This window comes from Bison bison, unplaced genomic scaffold, assembly GCF_000754665.1.
Source record: "Bison bison bison isolate TAMUID 2011002044 unplaced genomic scaffold, Bison_UMD1.0 scf7180017864371, whole genome shotgun sequence".
Lineage (NCBI taxonomy): Eukaryota > Metazoa > Chordata > Mammalia > Artiodactyla > Bovidae > Bison > Bison bison.
In genome coordinates, this window is record NW_011494943.1 from 11,087,946 (window position 1) to 11,106,200 (window position 18,255).

The 18,255-nt window shown below is 41.6% G+C and overlaps 1 protein-coding gene across 1 annotated transcript in view; it reads left to right on the forward strand.

The window, feature by feature from the left end:
- Positions 1-18,255, forward strand: part of RNF213 (ring finger protein 213) — a 116,865-nt gene that overhangs the window by 80,449 nt on the left and 18,161 nt on the right. The window contains exons 37-51 of the mRNA XM_010856525.1: positions 448-593; positions 1,794-1,948; positions 3,131-3,337; positions 3,672-3,853; positions 6,127-6,247; positions 8,756-8,856; positions 8,969-9,151; positions 10,335-10,504; positions 10,590-10,689; positions 14,034-14,145; positions 14,739-14,952; positions 15,198-15,397; positions 16,207-16,329; positions 17,121-17,231; positions 18,171-18,248. Coding sequence (XP_010854827.1) covers positions 448-593; positions 1,794-1,948; positions 3,131-3,337; positions 3,672-3,853; positions 6,127-6,247; positions 8,756-8,856; positions 8,969-9,151; positions 10,335-10,504; positions 10,590-10,689; positions 14,034-14,145; positions 14,739-14,952; positions 15,198-15,397; positions 16,207-16,329; positions 17,121-17,231; positions 18,171-18,248 — 2,203 coding nt within the window. The remainder of the gene's footprint in view (positions 1-447; positions 594-1,793; positions 1,949-3,130; positions 3,338-3,671; positions 3,854-6,126; positions 6,248-8,755; positions 8,857-8,968; positions 9,152-10,334; positions 10,505-10,589; positions 10,690-14,033; positions 14,146-14,738; positions 14,953-15,197; positions 15,398-16,206; positions 16,330-17,120; positions 17,232-18,170; positions 18,249-18,255) is intronic.

An 18,255-nucleotide genomic window follows, 5' to 3' on the forward strand; every position in this document is an offset into this window, starting at 1 on the left:
GAGCGTTTATGTTGTTTTTCCTGTTCCTCCTGCCAGTGGCAGGAACCGCAGAGCCTGTCCCTAGGCCGGATCTTATGTAACTCAAGCTCAGCTGGCCTACCAAAACTTGGCTTGGCTTTTAGGGGGCTCTGATTCTCTGCACAGGTATAGGGCAAGAGTGGGTTCAGACATCACCAGACTGGTTCTGCCCAAGATTTCAAGCAGCTTTCCAACTGTGGTTTGTCTTTGTTTTGTCTGTAAAACCCAGAGATGATATAAGATCATCCTTCAGTTCTTTTATAGTATAAAAATGAGCTGTTCAGTAGACCAGGGGGCTGTCTTTGCAGCCCACTAAGCTTCCCAGTACTTGAAGATGAAGAGGAATTGGCATCAGAAGCAGATCTCATCTGCGTCTTGAGTGCTGTCTCAGTAACCACTTAATTCTAGTCCTCGTTTGGCCTGTTGCAGGTCTAAAGGAGAGATGTCCTACATCGTGGTGCAGAACTACATGAACCTCCCAGAGAAGGCGTCCAATAGTGTCCCATTCAGCTGGAGAATCAAGGACTATCTGGAAGAGTTGTGGGTCCACACTCAGTACATCACAGGAGATGCAGGTGAGCCCAGCAGTGGTGGGAGGGGATGTGTTCTACAGGAGGAGACCCTGATACCCTGTCATAGGTCATCACCTCCATTTGAGTCCTGGACAACTAGGACACCAGGATGTCTCTGGCTGAGCCCCTCTCAGCAAGTGCCAGTGACCAGAGTAGTACCTTTGCCTAGACCGAGCCGTCATTGTCCTCTGTTGCTCTGTGGTCATATGCCAAGTCATCTGGCCACAGGCATTCCAGGAAAACCCCAATGGTCACACACCACTTTTGGGAATGTCATCTTTCATACGAGAAGTAGTCTTTTCAAAGTTTATGTATAGCTTTTTTTTTTTTTAATTATGGCGATCATTTCAGAAGATAGGCAGACATCAGATCACTGAAAGTAACATGGTACATCGACTACAGTTCAATCTTTAAATAAAGGCCAGATGTCTTTTAAGAAATTCATGTCAAAATACTTGAAGATGAACTTAGATTTCTCGATAAGCTTTCTGTCACTCTTTCTGAACAAACTCAAAACAATCTCTCTCTTGAGGAGAGCGTATTTCTCTTTTTCATACCCTATCAAAAACTGACCCTACTGTTCTATGATAGCACATGACATGGCGGCCAGGCACCCCATCCGCTAGAAGGCAGGTCTTTTTGGTCTGAGCAGCATTTGACCCAACTCCCGGCAGGCAGCCCACTTGTTCCTGGTTCACTTTGGTCCTGGACTCCCGAAGCACTTTACAACTTGTGGAAATATTGGTCTATCCCAGATTGTATTCTCTTTAGGGCTAGCTAGACTTTTATGGGGGCTTCCCAGGTGGCACTAGTGGTAAAGATCCCACCTGCCAGTGCAGGAGACATAAGAGAAATTGGTTCGATCCCTGGGTTGGAAAGACCCCCTGGAGGAGGGCATGGCACCCTACTCCAGTATTCTTACCTGGAGAATCCCATGGACAGAGGAGCCTTGCAGGCTACAGTCCATGGGGACGCAAAGGTCAGACATGACTGAAGCGACTTCTTAGCACACACGCAGGCTTTTATGACCAGAACAGAGCATTCCTTCTGACTTTGTTCCTGTTATTTCACTGGAGAATATCTGAAGTGTCCAGAAATGAAGCTAAAAAGGCGTTTGGTGGGTAAGGGGAGTCCTAGTCACCATCACCACCCCAGTGGGTCTCTCTCCCTCCCCGCCCCACCGCCCCCTGCCCTTCCCTGCAGGACTGGCAGAGAAGTTACTAGAACTCTTTCAGAAGACCCCACTGGGAAGTTTTCTTGCTCAGCTCACAGTGGACCAGCGGCAGGAGCTTCTTCAGTGTTACCTGAAAGATTTCCTTCTCTTGACCATGAGAGTGTCCACTTGGGAACAGTTAAACGTAAGTACTGACTCGCGGTCAGGGCAAGGCTGGCGTAAGTGGGCAAAATACCAACATGGAACTTCCTCCACTGCCGGAGCTGCAATGTCTGTGGAACGGAATGTGGCCCAAGAGGAGAGTGGTGTGAGAAAATGCCACTCACACCTTCAGAAGCCTCAAGGCTGGACACTTACCCCACCTCTCAGCACCCCTAAGGCATGGAGATTTTAGTAACAGGAAGAAGACCTCCCATTTCCTGTGATGCTTTCTTTTTAAATGTTTAGTTTTTCTGGAAGAAAACTAGGTAAATATTTAACTGATCATAGCAAGTTAATAATAAGAGTAACTGAAATTTCAATGGAAATATTGAAGATTTCAAACTTCAGTACATAAAAAAGGAAACTGGCAGTTTTGAGAACATACAACCAGCATAATTAAGGGTTAATAAAGTGTTCTTAGGAACCAATAAGAACATCCCCTAATCTTTAAAAACGAATGAAAGTTATAAGTTGACTATTAACAGAATAATTATACAGATGTCCAGAAAACAGAGGAAACTTCTCAGCCTCACTAGTAAATCAACAAGGCATGAACAACTTTCAGCTACCATCATTTTTGTCTGTGGCAAAACTGGTTTTTTAAAAATGGCCAGAAGTTCCTCCAGTGCCAACGGTGCTGTGAACAGCATGGTGGTTCTGTAAACCGTCGAGGTGAAGGGAGAACTTCTGAATAAAATCTGAACTGGTGATTTGATCTTGAGAACATTTTCAGAGATGTGAACAAATATTTTATTCATAGGAATGTTCTTTTCAGTTCTATTTCTAAAAATGGAAAATTAGAAACAATTTACTTGTCAAAAGGTGAGGGTTGGACGAGTTAAAGTACAGCCATTTGATTGGTATTGTGCAGCCATTGAGAACAATGTTCTTCAGGTGTGCTTGTGATAGAGCAATGCTTGTGAAGTGGAAAAAGATCGGGAATACATTGTGACACTAATTTGGGGACCACTGGGAGAAGAGGTATGGATCTAGAAATGTCTAGAAGGGATAACACCAAGAAGTAAATGTGGGATACTAGTAGTGTGCATGGTTTTTAATTTTCTTTTTTGCCATTTTTGAATGGTTCTCATTTTCCACAAGCAAAATGTAGCTTTTTAAAAAATACTTTACAAATAATATAATAAAAGCTTGTTTTTCATCCCAGGTTCTGCAGATGGCTCTGTGGTCCTGCATCAATCAGCTGAATGCAGGAAGGCCAGAGGAAGAGGTCTCCTTACCATTAGTGCACCTCGCCTACCACCGTTTCAGAAGCCGGCTACAGAACTTCTCCAGGATCCTGACCATCCACCCTCCAATTCTACTAAGCCTTACGAAAGGCACACAGAACCACACCTGGGCTGGACGTGAGATGGTATGGCCCCTCTTAGGGATCTTTCGTGCCTGTAGCCCGGCTTGGCCTCCTCAAGCGAGTGTGGAGGGAGGGGTGCTCTCACCACCACCCTGGGAAGGGGAAGCTTATGGGCCTTGTTCCAACCGGGAGACATCTTCACCAGCACACACGTCAGCGTGGCTTCTCAGTTAGAATACATCTAACTCACGCCTCCTAGATTGCAAGACAATGAAAGAGGAAGCTCCAAGCCTGGAACACAAGAAAACACCCAGGACCTCCGATTTAAGGTTTAGAGCAGCCCAGTGGGGGTCGGGGAACAGACTGCTCAGTCATGGGCCTGTTCTTTGCTCCCTAGAGTCTGGATGTGTTGGCAGCAGTGGCCTGTGCTGAAATGCTAACAGAAAACCTCCTGAAGCCCAGTCCCCAAGCTTGGTTACAGACTGTGAAGAATCTTTCCATGCCACTGGAGCTCCTCTGCTCAGAAGGGTACATGCAGGACTGTGGGATGATGACCAGAACCCTCATCAGAGATATCAGGTAAGACCCAGGAGGCCCAGGCACATCAGAGAGAGAGAGCAGATGTTCCTATTGCAGGAAGTGGGCCTTTCCTCATTCATTCTGTAACATCTGTGGAAGCCTACTTAAATGCCAGGCATTGCAATGATCCTAGAAAAACAGAGGAGAGAACTGAGCATTCAGGGAGTGCACAGAGTGATGGGGGTGACACAGAGGTGAGTGGATTATTACGATCCTGCGGGAGAAGGAGCAGCTGCAGAGGACCCCAGCAGGGTGACAGAGAAAGGGCACGCACTCGGGGTAGACTTCCCAGAGGACAAGTCCTGGGCTGGCCTTTAAGGGCGAGGTGGGAGTCACCAGACGTGGGCAGAGGCATGGAACTTGAGTTGTCTGAGCTGGGAGTCTGTGGGAAGGAGAAAGACAGAAGTGGGTAGAGGTCAGGGAGAACATCACAAAGGGTTTCTACCTAATTCACTTACCTTCTCACCTGCTCCTTCTTTTCCTCTTTCTTTTTTATTTTTTAAATTATGAAAGTATGATAACACATTTATAGGAGATTTGGAAGGTACAGAACAAAGTTACATATAGTTCCACCATATATTACAATTATTTCTTAAGTAGATTAATTAAGATTTTTAGTTGTAGTTTTAATATCAAACTCTCAAAAATTAATAGAATGAATATACAAAAGAGTTAAAAAATACAGTAAATCTGAAAAGCACCATGAACCAATTCAACATAATAAAGTTTTTGTAATTTTCACACAACAGTAGGATACAAATTCTATTCAAGTTCCCATAGACTGTAAACTAAGAGACTTTAGAACATATCCAAGGTGTGAAAACTTCATGGTCTAAAGGTATTGAAACATGAAAACGGTAAACACCTTTTACTATTGTGATTATATAACTATTATTTATTCACTGAATACCATTGTTATGATAGGTCAACAGAAAATAATAGAGTTCTATATCAGTAAAACTACCATGTAATAGAAAAAGTATACTTTTTAAATACTTTTTGTATTTAATACTTGTAATACTTTTTAAAATCCAGAGGCATATCAGAATTATCTTGGAATTTTTTGAAAAATACAAATGCCCATGTTTTGCTTTTTTCTCCAGAGTTCCAGATGTGTTTCTAATGATTATCCATGTTTAAAAATAATTGGATTATATGATGATTTTTACTTTTGTCTAGTTTGTTTCACTTTTTCTATTTCATATTCAGTGCTCCCGTTTCATTTAGTTTATGTTTTCCAATTTCTGTCTCTTGTTTATTGTTCTTTCTTAAGCCTTGATCTAGCATAGGAAAAAAAGTTTTGTACATACACAGATATGTATATGTACATATAAACATAGTATGTATAATTAAAATATGTATTTTAGAGACATGAATTTTTGCTTAGCAAAGAATTTATGACATTTTGATTCCACTTGTTGGACTTAATACGAATAGAATGCTAGATTTCTAATATTTATTCACCATAACGTTGATATACTTCCATGTATTTTGGCCTCTAATATTCTTGCTTAAAGACTAGAAAGTTTATTATCTTAGTGAGTTAAATTTTTTTGAATGAAGCTTGGAACTTCTAATCCAATTCTGAGAATATAAAGAAATACCATATTGTGGAAAAAAAAAAAAAGGGGGCAGGAAATTAACATGTGATACAGTATTAGAAAGTACAGATTTTGTTCAAATTTTGCAAAATTTTAGGTTAGTGTCCATTATTAGTTTTCATATCTTATTCAAGATTCCACATTGTATTCAGTTGCTTCAGCTGCATACAACAAATTCTGAGAAATTCCCTTTTCACTTTTATTATGTTACAGATATTTTCTAATTTTCCTTGTTATGGCTTCTTATATACATCTACCATTTAAAAGTGGACATTTAATTTCCAAATACATGGGGTTTTTAAAGTATCTTTGATATTAATTTCTCACTTTCATATTTCTCATTTAAATCTTTTCTTCTCTGCAATCACCCTCTGTGTTTTTCCAGTCTTCTAGTTTTCCTGAGGCTTTCAGTGGCTAAGTCAAAGATTTCTGTTGATAAATGTCACATTGCACTTGAAAATATGTGGGTTATTTTCAAATATTTTTTGATATTGATTTCTAATATAATTCCACAGTGATAAGAGAACAGTCTCTGTATGATTTCAATACTTTAAGATCTGCTCCTTTTCTTAACTTTCAACTCCTGTGCCTTCAAACTACCTCCCTGCACCTCTGCCTTCTGTCTCAGGTGCTTTTTGTCAGAGCTGAGTGAGGGAACCCCTCTCTTGACAGAACCCACTGGAATCGCATTTTCTCCATCTCGCTCTTTGTGGAGCACGTGCTGCTAGAGACGGAGAGTCAAATTCCCGAGCTGCGCAAGCTGGTGACCAACTATGTCTCCTTGCTAAATAAGGTGAGCGCAAAGGTTCCGCCTAGCAGGCAGAGGTCTGCCTCTTTGTAAGACGAAGCACAGTTGAAACATGACCTAACCTCTATCAGTGAGGTGGTATATTCCCTTTCTGCTCAGACAGTTTTATCTGAATATAGTAATGAAAGTGATTTCATCACATAAGCTACTCTATTTGCGGCATTTAATGATTTAATTTTTACCCTCTCCTGAGTGGTAAGTCAAGGTATGTCATTTAGGGTTTCTTGCAGGAAAAGGAACTATCAATGCAGCAAATCTGCTTGGCAGGACTGAAGGGTGGGCTCCAACCAGGCCTCCAGTGGCCCTAGAAAGACCAGCAGCCTGCCCCACAGCGGGAGCAGCTTGCCACTGCCATGATCAGGAAGACGGGGGTATAAGAGAATGCCACTGGACTTGTGGACTTCCAAACACAGTGCTGTTGGTGGGAGCAAGGGCACAGGAAGGCCCATGTCTCTGCCCCTCGACACCCTTTATAAAGCTGGTGCCGCACAGGATAATACCCCGCAGAAAAAGTGACCGTCCTTTCAGCATCAGCGGCCTCTCAGGGAAAATAGCCTCTGCCTCCTGGGAACCTCACACAAGCACTGCCAGCAGCTTTGCTGTGCAGCCTTTGAAATGTCCTGTTTTAACTAGCATATTTCATGTTCTCAAGATGTGTCCACATTGTAGCAGGTGTCAGAATTGCCTTCCTCTTTAAGGCTGAGTAAGATTCCACTGTATGGAGAGAGCACATTCTGTTTATCCAGCCATTTGTTGATGGACACTTGGGATGTTTCCACCTTTTGGTGAAATGCCACTATGAACCTGGGCATAGAAGTATCTATTTGAGTCACTACTTTAATTCTTTTGGGTGTGTACTTAAGAGTGGGATTGCTGGATCACGTGGTAATTCCATGTTTGGCATTTTGGGGAATCACCATACTGTTTCCCACAATTGCCACACCATTTTACATTCCCACCAGCAATGACCCAGGGCTCCAACTTCTCCACATCCCCGCCAATACTTGTTATTTTCCATTTTTAAAATAATAACCCTCCCAATGGGTATGCAGTGGTATCTCATTGTGGTGTTGGGTTTTTTTTATTGGCGTGTAATTGCTTTACAATGTTGTTAGTTTCTGCGTACAACAACATGAATCAGCTGTGTGTATACGTGTGTCCCTGTTGAGCCTCCCTTCCCCTCATCCCGCCCCTCTAGGTCATCACAGAGCACCAACTCAGTGTGGTTCGGTTTGTATTTCCCTAGTGACTAGTGATGTTGAGTATTTTTCATGTGCTTATTGCCCGTTTGTATACCTTCTTTGGAAAATGTCTATTCAAGTCCTTGGGCCATTTTTGAATATTTTATTTAACAGATCAAATTTAGCAGGGTATTAAAAACTCATAATTTCCAAGTAAGATTAGTCCTGGAATTCAAGGATGGCTCAAAGTTATAAAACCTATAAATGTCATCAGTTACATAACAAATCAAAAAATACACTGCAGATGATTATTTCAAAAAGTACAAAAAAAGCTTTTCATAAAATATATAATTTGGTAAACAGATATTCTTGCCGAATTAGGAATAGAAAGGAAATTTCCTTGAGCAGATAATGTCATGGGTATACATAATATCTATATTATGTTTAAAAACACCTATAACAGGCATCATATCTAACCAGAAAATTCCATAAGCATACCAATTAAACTTACTATCTTATGTCATTAAAGATATGTCTTTCCTAAGAAACAGCGTTTCCACTTCTAAATATATACCCTAGGGAATTTTCCTGTTTCCACTCAGACACATGGAAGAATGTTGGGTCCAGAAATGTTTGTAATTGCAAGAAATTGGGAACATCCTAAATGTTCATTAACAGGAAAATAGATGACCAATGTATTTGTCAACAAGTACCATGCAGTAGTAAACATGAATGATCTGAACCTACTTTTACTAATGAAAAATGGAAGTTGCCAAGCTTAGGTATAGTGTGATGTCCCTAATACAGAGTTGCATGCATGCATGCATGGGTGGAAATCTAGTAGAAGTGGGAATTTAGGAATGTGGTTCCCTGGGCCTGGGAGTAGAAAGGGATATACTTGAAGTTGAAAGTACACCTGTAACATTTGGTTATTCAGAAACTGATAAAGCAAATATTCAGAAAATCCCAAGATTACTTAACGCTTGGTGGATACACAGATGGTCACTATATTATCATTTATAGTTTGAAATATAATGGAAAGAGGGGGTAGACCTTAAAAAAAAAAAAAAGGAAGAAAGGGAAAATCTAAAGCTGAGAATATCAGTCTTCTCCCCAAAATAGCAATAGTCACAATGGTTATTCAAAGTTAAAGAAATTGCTAAATAAAATTTTAAAAAGCCTTGCACTACAGACAGCAGAGCTAACTGTCTAGCTCCACCAATGGCAGAGGGCATGCTATGTTTTGCTGCCTGGCTGACCTCTGCTCTTCCTCACTGCCCCCTGCCCTCCTGCCAATGCCCTTCTCTTTCAGTGCCTGCTAGAGAACTCTGACATGAAGACCCACAGGCCTTTCATGGCGGTGATGACTACTCTTCGTGAATGTAAGGACCAGGTCAGCGAGAGTTTCACCAGGTGAGGTTTTGGGTTAGGGATCTGCAAGGTTGAGAATTCGGAAGCTTTGTGTTTTTTGCTTCTCATGTCCCACTTCCCTGCTTTAAAACTGACCACCCTTTTTGGCTTCTAGGTTTGGGGTTCACCCATGCCCCATCTGCCTGGGAGATGCACAGGATCCTGTTTGCCTGCCCTGTGACCATGTATTCTGCCTGCGCTGCATTGAAGTTAACCTCACGCAAGGGCATATGGGATGCCCCTTGTGTTTAACCGACTTACCAGACGGATACTCTCCAACTGTTTCCCAGGAGCACAGGTAAAACAGCCTTTCTCTTGAGAAAGCTTCCTCCTTTTTCTTCCTTTTTTGCAAATACAATATTCAAAAATATAACTATTGGGCTTCCCTGGTGGCTCAGTGGTAAAGAATCCACCTGCCAATGCTAAAGACGTGGGTTCGATCCCTGATCAGAGAAGATCCCACATGTGGCGGAGCAAATAAGCCTGTGCACCACAGTTATTGAGCCTGTGCTCTAGAGCCTTGAGCCCCGACTACTGAGCCCATGTACTGCAACTACTGAAGCCCAGGCACCCTATAGTCTGTGCTCCGCAACTAGAGAAGCTACCGAAATGAGAAGCCTGAGCCCTGCAACTGGAGAGTAGACCCTGCTTAACACAACTAGAGGAAAAACCTGCACAGCAACGAAGACCTAGCACTGCCAAAAATAAATAAAATTATTTTTAAAATATACTTTTGACCTTAGAAAGCCTCATAGCAGAGAAGTGTCCTAACAAAGACAACTATTTATGTACCTTTATAAACACCTAGTGTCTGAAAATTATCCTTTCCCCAAGACATGCATGGGCACAGAAGCAGGAGATTGAAAAATTGGAGGAAAAACCCAGAAAGTTGTAAACTAATTAAAGCCATCACAAATACCCAAAGAATTTAGATGCAACTGGCTTATCCTCTTGATGTGTAAATGCCATCCACGTTCTATGATTTGAGGCTAAAGCTAGCTGTTGTCTGGCTGAGTGCCTTTCAGTTCAGTTCAGTTCATTTCAGTCGCTCAGTCGTGTCTGACTCTTCATGACCCCATGAATCACAGCACGCCAGGCCTCCCTGTCCCTCACCAACTCCCGGAGTTCACTCAGACTCACGTCGGGGCACTGATAAAAATAGCCCAAGAGGTTGGTTTTCTTCCCGTTTCATGCCTTCTAAAAGTGCGGCATAAGACAAGTCCAGTAGATGGGAGCTTTGAGAAACTCTTGGGATATAAAAGCTATTACTAGATGGTCCAAATGATCAAAGTCTTTCTCAAAAGAGCCAAGGGTGCGTACTATCTGTTGCAGTTTCTGGAGACTGATTCTAATCAATATAAGGAGATACTTGAATCTTTTAATTAAGAAAAAAGCTATCCAAATCCCAGAGCACTCTGTAGGGAGGAATTCTGGAACACAATTTATTAGACTTTTAACCATGGTTTTTAACCATTCCCAAGGGAGGTCATTGAGAAACATGCCCGCTTCCGGCAGATGTGCAATAGTTTCTTCGTGGACCTGGTTTCTACCATGTGCTTCAAAGACAATTCTCCACCTCAGAAGGAAGTAGTCAAAGACCTGCTATCCTTACTCTTTGTTGAGAAGGAGCTCCTTCGAGAGGCTCCCCAACGTGAGTGGAGTTAAAAATTCAGTTCTTCATCTCACTTTTTATGTCTGATGTGAACAATGATCTACCTTTCTCCTTCTGGTTTTAGGACGCCGTGAACATACAAAATCTCTTTCTCCTTTTGATGATGTCGTGGATAAGACCCCCGTGATCCGCTCAGTGGTACTGAAACTGCTTTTAAAATACAGGTGAGCACCACGAACATGAAGTTGCCTCAGAAACACCTTGACTTCTTTGTTTTTTTTCTCCTCATGGCTTTTTCTTTGCCACAAAGCATTCTTTGCAGAACTGGTAGCTAGCTCACTATCTGGGAAAGCTTCTTTAGCAAGAGATGCCCTGGTTCCTTTATCTGTATGGACTGTATCCTTGGCATATCACATGCTGGCCGTGAGTTCAGTATGGCCACAATCACGTGTTTAGGAAGAAGACAGATTTGGGGGAAGGGGACAGAACGCTGTGAGACGTGTGGGTGCAGGAAGTCAGGAGTCAGGAATCTGCAATTCTCATCTTAGTTCCACAGCTACAAAGTTTTGTGGGCTTTTGGACCGTAACTTAGAATCTCCACTCAAACTCCTTGCTCTTGATGTTGTCTAAGTTTTGCTTGTGCTCTTAAGTTTCTCTGGTTCTATAAATGAACAAGGAAGCCCATATGGCGCCTCAGCTCAATGGGCTTGTTGAATTATGTTATTTTTAAAAATTCTTAGAAAGCTGATCTGCATTTGGAAGATGTCTTTTGGAATATACTCTGTTTCTCAACCTGTGTCCTAACTTGAGAGAGTTCACCTTGAGGTGCTGGCAAAATCAAGATGCTATAAGAAAAGTTCCAACAAACACAACTACTTCTAACTTAAATGTCTGAAATGTGACTTAAGATAGAGATTAAATTTATGTTTAAAACAGGGATCCACTGCAGCCTTGTCTACAGACCTTTTATTTTGGTGCCGCCCCCTCATTATTTATGAAATTGTCTTCTCAAACAGGATTTTCAAATAAAATACTCTTAAAATACATTTCTTGCTATACCCGAAAATGGCTCTTAAGGCATATAGATAGACACAGTTGCCTTGAGATATGAAAAGAGCCTCTTGCTATTCTGTGATTTTCATTAATTTTGGGAAATGTGTGAAATCTGTATTCATGTGAATCTCTTTGCTTAGAGAAAGGGAAAAGTGCATTGACATGTATATCTCTTGACATAAGGTATAGACACATTAATATGAGTACAAACTACACTCAAAGGTAAATGCTTTGTTCTGGAATATTTAGAGTAAAATTTACAGAACTGATTTTGAAATAAAAATCTTGAGACATAAACACTTTAAAAATATGAATGGTCATTCCCTGGATTTAAAAATACTTGCTTCTGTCATTGCTTTTTGTGGTTCATGTACTTTTGTGTGTTAAGAATGAATCAGACTGGACTTACAAACTTAATGGAAATGTAGGCACCTGCTGTCTGGGCAGACCCGTGCATGGGACAGTGTTGACCAGACTGCAGATAACACTAAGATGGCATGTGACTTTTTCAACTTGTTGATGTTTGCACTGATGTTACTAAAGTGATGAGAGATAAAGCTGCCAGGAAAGACCCTGGTAGGGGCCGTTATTTCTGTCACCACCATGCACATGTAATTTTTTAAAATGCCAGTTTCATGTAATGTCCTTGATGAAGCTATAAAAAGTACTAATTCTACTAAATCCCCGCTCTTAAGGATATGACTGTTAATGTTGTTTTATAATGAGAGGTACACACAAAGCCTCCAGCAGCACATCAAGGCACAAGGTTGTGTCAAGGAAAACCACTCCTGCAGTTTTTGAGTTACATCCTGATCTGGCTGCTCTTTTTGTGAAATACCACTTGTACTTGAAAGAATGACTGACAAATGACACTCAAACCTGGGCAGTTGGTTGACAGGCGTTTTCTTGAAAATAAGTGAGGTGAGCCTGTCACAAACTGAGGGTTTTGTTGCTGATTATAAAATTCAAGATTATAAGCAGATATTTAGAGGTTTGGAGGAATTCCCTGGCGATCCGGTGGTTAGGACTGCACGCTTTCATTGCTGAAGATCCAGGTTCAATCCCTGGTCAGATAATTAAGATCCTTCAAGTCTCAGCATGGCTAAATTAAAAAACAATAAAATAAAATGCTGGAAAACTTGTATCCTCCACTGTGAGCCTGTCAGCTTTCTAATATGTACAAACTTTTTGACAACATGGGTGGTGATATGAATGAATGTGAGGTTTTATAAAATATAAAATAAAAATGTGTCGACATTTGCAAAATATGCACAGCTCAGCGAATCAGTATTTATGAAGTAACTGGTTCTTGATGTCACAGAATTGTGCAATGATCAAAAAGAAATCTGTCTGATATACAAGGCAGATCATTTGATTTTAATGTAATTAATTATGAAAAGTGCATTGATAAGGTTTCAGATTGCACATTGAAACTAATCTTTAGAAATTATCATCTATCATTTTTGGTGTAGCATCAAAAGAGAGTTTCCGTATTTACCTGAAAAGACTACTAAAATATTTCTCCCTTTTCCAACGACATAATGTGTGAGACCAGATTTTCCTCATATGATATAGTGAAACCAACTAGAAGCAGAAGCAGATTTGAGAATCCAGTGAATTTCTGTTAAGCCAGGCATTAAAAAGATTGATAGGATTGAAAAACAATGCCCTTCTTACTAATGAAATTTTGTTTTGGAAAAGATTTTTTTTAATATTATTTATATTAATATGTGATGAGTTTAGTATGGTTATTTTAAATGATGAATATTGATACATATTTTCAATGTTTCTTAGTTTTAATTTCTATTATTATAAATATCAAAAGATATGACCAATAGAAGCAAAAGCTCTTTGTGGTTCCCATTAATTTTTAAGTCTATTAGGAGTCCTTGAGCCAAAAATTTGAGAACAGCTGATATAAAATTGTTATTGTATAGTCACTAAGTCGTGTCTGACTCTTTTGCAATCCCAGGGACTATAGCCTGCCAGGCTCCTCTGTCCATGGGATTCTCCGGGCAAAAATACTGGAGCGGGTTGCCATTTCTTCCTCCAGGGGATCTTCCTGACCCAGGGATCAAACCCAAGTCTCCTGCATTAGCAGGCGGATTCTTTACCACGGAACCACCTGGGAAGCCCATCTGAAATACGAAATTTTATATTCCTCCAAGTTGGTGCTAAACTATTCATAAAATCATGTTATAAACTATATAAACACATCTGTGTACGTGAGAAAGTGGAAGTGTTAGTTGCTCAGTAGTGTCTGACACTTTGTGACCCCATGGACTGTAGTCTGCCAGGCTCCTCTGTCCGTGGAATTCTCCAGGCAAGAATACTGGAGTGAGTTGCCATTCTGTTCTCCAGGGCATCTTCCCAGCTATGTGTGTATGTATATATATAATTATACAGGAAGCAGGAAATGAATAATAGGCAGATAGATTCTTCATACCTTTGTTTTGACAAAATGGGTTTCCAGACCTTAGCTAACCAGGTATATATAATATTTCTCCTTCCCTAGCTTCTGTGACGTGAAAGAGTATATTCAGATTTATTTGTCCGAGTTAGAAAAGAAACCATTCCTGGCTGAAGATAAAACTGAACTGTACATGCTCTTTAGCAACTGCCTGGAGGTAAGCTGACTATCACCTCACTACATTTCTTTTGCAGGCTCTCAGAACCACATGGTTTATGCAGTGGAATAGTGTTTTTCTGAAAATTTATGGAATATAATTTATGTGGTGACATTAACAGATGCTGTACTCCATTTAGGGGGAAAAATGACTCAGAAACATTACTTCTGTCCTCAGAAATTGCCTACATTGGCATTATGTGCACGTGCATGAGGGGGGAAAAGGCATTGACGAATATGCCACCAAAGTTGATGATGCCTCTCTGCAGGTGCTGAGGTTGTGAATACTTCTAATTGTTATTATCTTCGTATTGTTGTTTCTTCCAAAAATCTTACAATGCATATGAAAAGTTAAATTAGGTTAAAAAAATTTTTTTTCATTATAGCTTTTATTCTTTTCCCTCCTTCTGGTCCCTAAAATAAAAATGAAAAGAGCTGTTAGTTTTTCACGATTCAAAAAATATCCACTCAAACCCACAACACTGTTCTTTATCCTTATTACATTGTCCATGACCACAATGGTGACATTTCAAAGATGGGGTCTTGTAAATAAAAAAGAATAATGTCCTTTCTTTCTGGTCCTATGTTTCCTAGGATTCAATACATGAGAAGAATAATGCTTTGTTCATAAGGGATGAATTTAAATACCTGCGAGAGGAAGGCCAGTTCCTTAGGACATACCAGCCAGTGGGATGCAGCCGATGGCTTGCTGGTGAGGCCTCAGTGGAGCACCTGCAGAAGATGGCCCGCATCCGCCTCTGTCTTGACAAGGCATCTGAGATCCTCGCCGAGCTTCAGGATGGCTCAGGCAGGTCTTCTTCCCAACCTTTCTTGACCACAGGCTGGGAGCCCCCATGATTTAGAAATTCAGCAAGTGTGGGAAGCTGGTTCTCAGAATAATACTGGTCTGTACCATGGCCCCTTTCTTCTAGGTTAGTTCTCTCAGTGTGAATTCCCAAAGGGTAGGCACAGAGCTTTTACTAGCCTCTGTTCCAGACAGTTAACTGACAAGTACCCTCACCAATCACTTGGCCTTTCTCACTGGCTCTGCAGAGGTGGCGGAGGAGAAGCATCGCTACCTGCAGCAGGTGGAGCGCTTCTGTGCCCGGGTCCAGAATGACTGGTACCGAGTGTACCTGGTCAGGAAGCTCACCAGCCAGCAGGGGATGGAGTTTGTGCAGAGCCTCTCCAAAGAGGGCCATCCGGCCCACTGGGTGTTTCCTAAGGAAGTCATCGCACAGCAGGTGAGAAGGGCAGTCCGGCAGCCCCAGTGCTGTCTCAGCTCCCCTGTCCCATCCACCCCTGGAAGAGGGCTGCTGCTTCTCCATTCCTCCCTGACCTTCTCCCACATCCATCCCAGAAAATGCTTGCATCTGGTTTGGTCTGGTCCTCTGTCTCTGGGTTTCAATTGACCCAGCTTGTGATCGCGGTTATCTGCCTAGGGGACAGGTGTGTCTGTGTGTGTTTCTGGTTTGTCATCTACCTGCAAAGCGTATGTAGGCATCACTTCTGATTGAGTTCAACACAGGATAAGCAAAAGAATGATTCTGTGGCTTTGGCCTTTAGCAAATTAAAAGTCATTCATTCTGTAAAATAAGCCCTTTTTATCCTCAGCAGGCAAGACAGGAAAAGTCTAGGGATGACAGAGTTGCAGTCATTTTGGCTTCAGGACTGCTCAGTAGTCCTCTCCTAGTGATCAGAAATGAATGAATTTTTACTGTCCTGGGGTTACAAAAATGGCATTAAAAATCCTGGCTTTTTTTTCCTCCCAACTGGAACTTAGGCCTGACTCGTCAGTCCTTTGGTGCTCTCCTCTGAGTGCAGACGGAAAGCAGCTGCAGTATCACCTCCCTTAGATTTCCGCCCACTCTTCATCCAGTGAGGAGGAGGTGCTTCCCAAACAGCAGTGAGCTGTTGTGCCTCAGTCTGCCTCGGAAACCTGGTTCAACTGCCCTTAAACCTTCAGTGATTGCCTGGTTCCTTTACCTATCAAGAAGGTTCTTTGTCAATATTTCCCACCCTGTACCCACCGTGCTTAACCTCTGTGTTCTTGGAGTTGCAGAGGGATCATCCAGGCCAGATGGATCGGTATCTGGTGCATGGGAAGGACTACAAGGCTGTCCGGGATGCAGTGGGCAAAGCCATTCTGGAATCCAAGCCCCTGGCTGTGGAGGCTGCTCTGGAGGTAGGCCAGGCTGGCAGCTTCTCTGTGTACACAGCGGCCCCTCACAGCCTGAGTCTTGTCTTGTTAGGGTCAAATGATGCAATGGAAGAAGCCCCACAGGGTGACATGCTGCCTTGGAAGTCCTATGTCCATGGCCTCGTGAGCTCCCCTGGAAAACAGGGGAGTGGCAGTGGTTGATTTGGGTTGCTGGGTTTGTGAGAGCCAACCAGCAGCTCTTTTCTGATTCATTTAGGTCCATTATTTTTTTTTGAGACCCTGCTGAAAAGCTGCTTCCTCCAGGATTCCTCTGCTCTGAGATGCGATGGCACAGGAGGCAAAACCTCATAATTCCCATAGAGATATATGCACGTGTTTATTTTAATAGCTGCAGGCTTTTAAAAATACAATCCTTAAATTGTTACATTCTTATTTCCTTTCTGAGTCGTTATTTACCTTGGTGCTTTGCTGGAAACAGAGGAAAGAAATATCTTAGTTTAGCAAAAGTTCCCAAAAGGGACCAGGGAAGCAGTCAGAAAGAGAACAGATAGTAATCTCTGTTACTTCTGCTGTAAGCTATTTAATAAATATACCTTGCGTTTAATATGAGAATGTTTTTGAAGAGTTGTTCTCTAGAAGATGGTCACGAGGTGCAGGGTTCCAGGTGCCTACGGTATTGGAAAAGGCTCCCTACCATCTCCAAGGCTTTAGTACTGATCTCATTCTTTATTCACATATAGATCACATGAGATTCTGGCCCTGAGCTATAACTGTATAACTTTGAAAAGTCTCACTTGATGTCCTTGCTTTTTCAGGCCTGTAGGAGCGCCACAAGTCAGGAGGCTGTCTACCTACTGTTAGCACTTTTTAGAGAGGTCGCCACTTTGTACAGATCCCATAATGTAGACCTCCATCCTAAGCCACAGGTGAGTATCAGCCTCCAGGGCTGTGTTCATAGTCTCATGATTTGAACGGATTTTTTGAATAGAGGTAAAATTCACAAACACCAGGACTGCCCTGGTGGTCCACTGGCTAAGATTCCATGCTCCCAATGCAGGGGGCCCAGGTTTGATCTCTGGTCAGGGAAATAGATCCCACATATCGCAACGAAGACTGGATGCAACCAAGTAAATAAATATTTATTTAAAAAGAAAGTCATGTACACCAATTATGCCCATAATTTTAAAAAGTCTTGGATGGAGGTTTTCAGCATTCTTATGAAGAGGAACTACTTTCTGTTTCACCCAAAGCTTTTAGGGTAACAATTAAAACTAAAGTCAAAAAAATGATTTATGGATTTCCCTGGTGGTCCTGGCTAAGACTCTGCACTCCCAATGCAGGGGGCCTGGGTTCAATCCCTGGTCAGGGAACTAGATCCCACATGCCACAGCTAAAACCCATTGAAGCCAAATAAATTTAAAATAAATAAATAAAAATAAAGTTGTCTTAAAAATGTCTTAATAATGTTTTCCAAAACAGAATTTTTAAAACTAGTGCTTGCATTTGTGGTTTCTGTGTTTGTAGAGGAGATTTCTCTGGATAATTCCCCTTCGGGCAGTAATCATTTAGCCATTCTAACCTTGATTTAACAGTTTTTTAATGCAACTAACTTTATTTGTTTATTTATTTATTTATGGCTGCGCCCTGTGGCTTGAGGGGTCTCAGTTCCCCAACTAGGGATTGAACCTTGGGTCCTCGGCGGTGAAAATGGTAGTCCTAACACTGGACCACCAGAGGATTCCTCTTAAGCACATATTTGATAAGTTTTTGGTATCAAAAAGCATGACTAACATAAGAGAAAACCTTTGGTTTTTCTCCTGCTATTCATATAATATTTTTATTTGATGTATTTTTTTGCCTGTCAGCAATGTGAGGCTATGAAGAAATTCATTGAGAAAAGCAACACCTTGTCTCCTGATATCAGCGCTTTTGCAATATCCCTTGTGAATA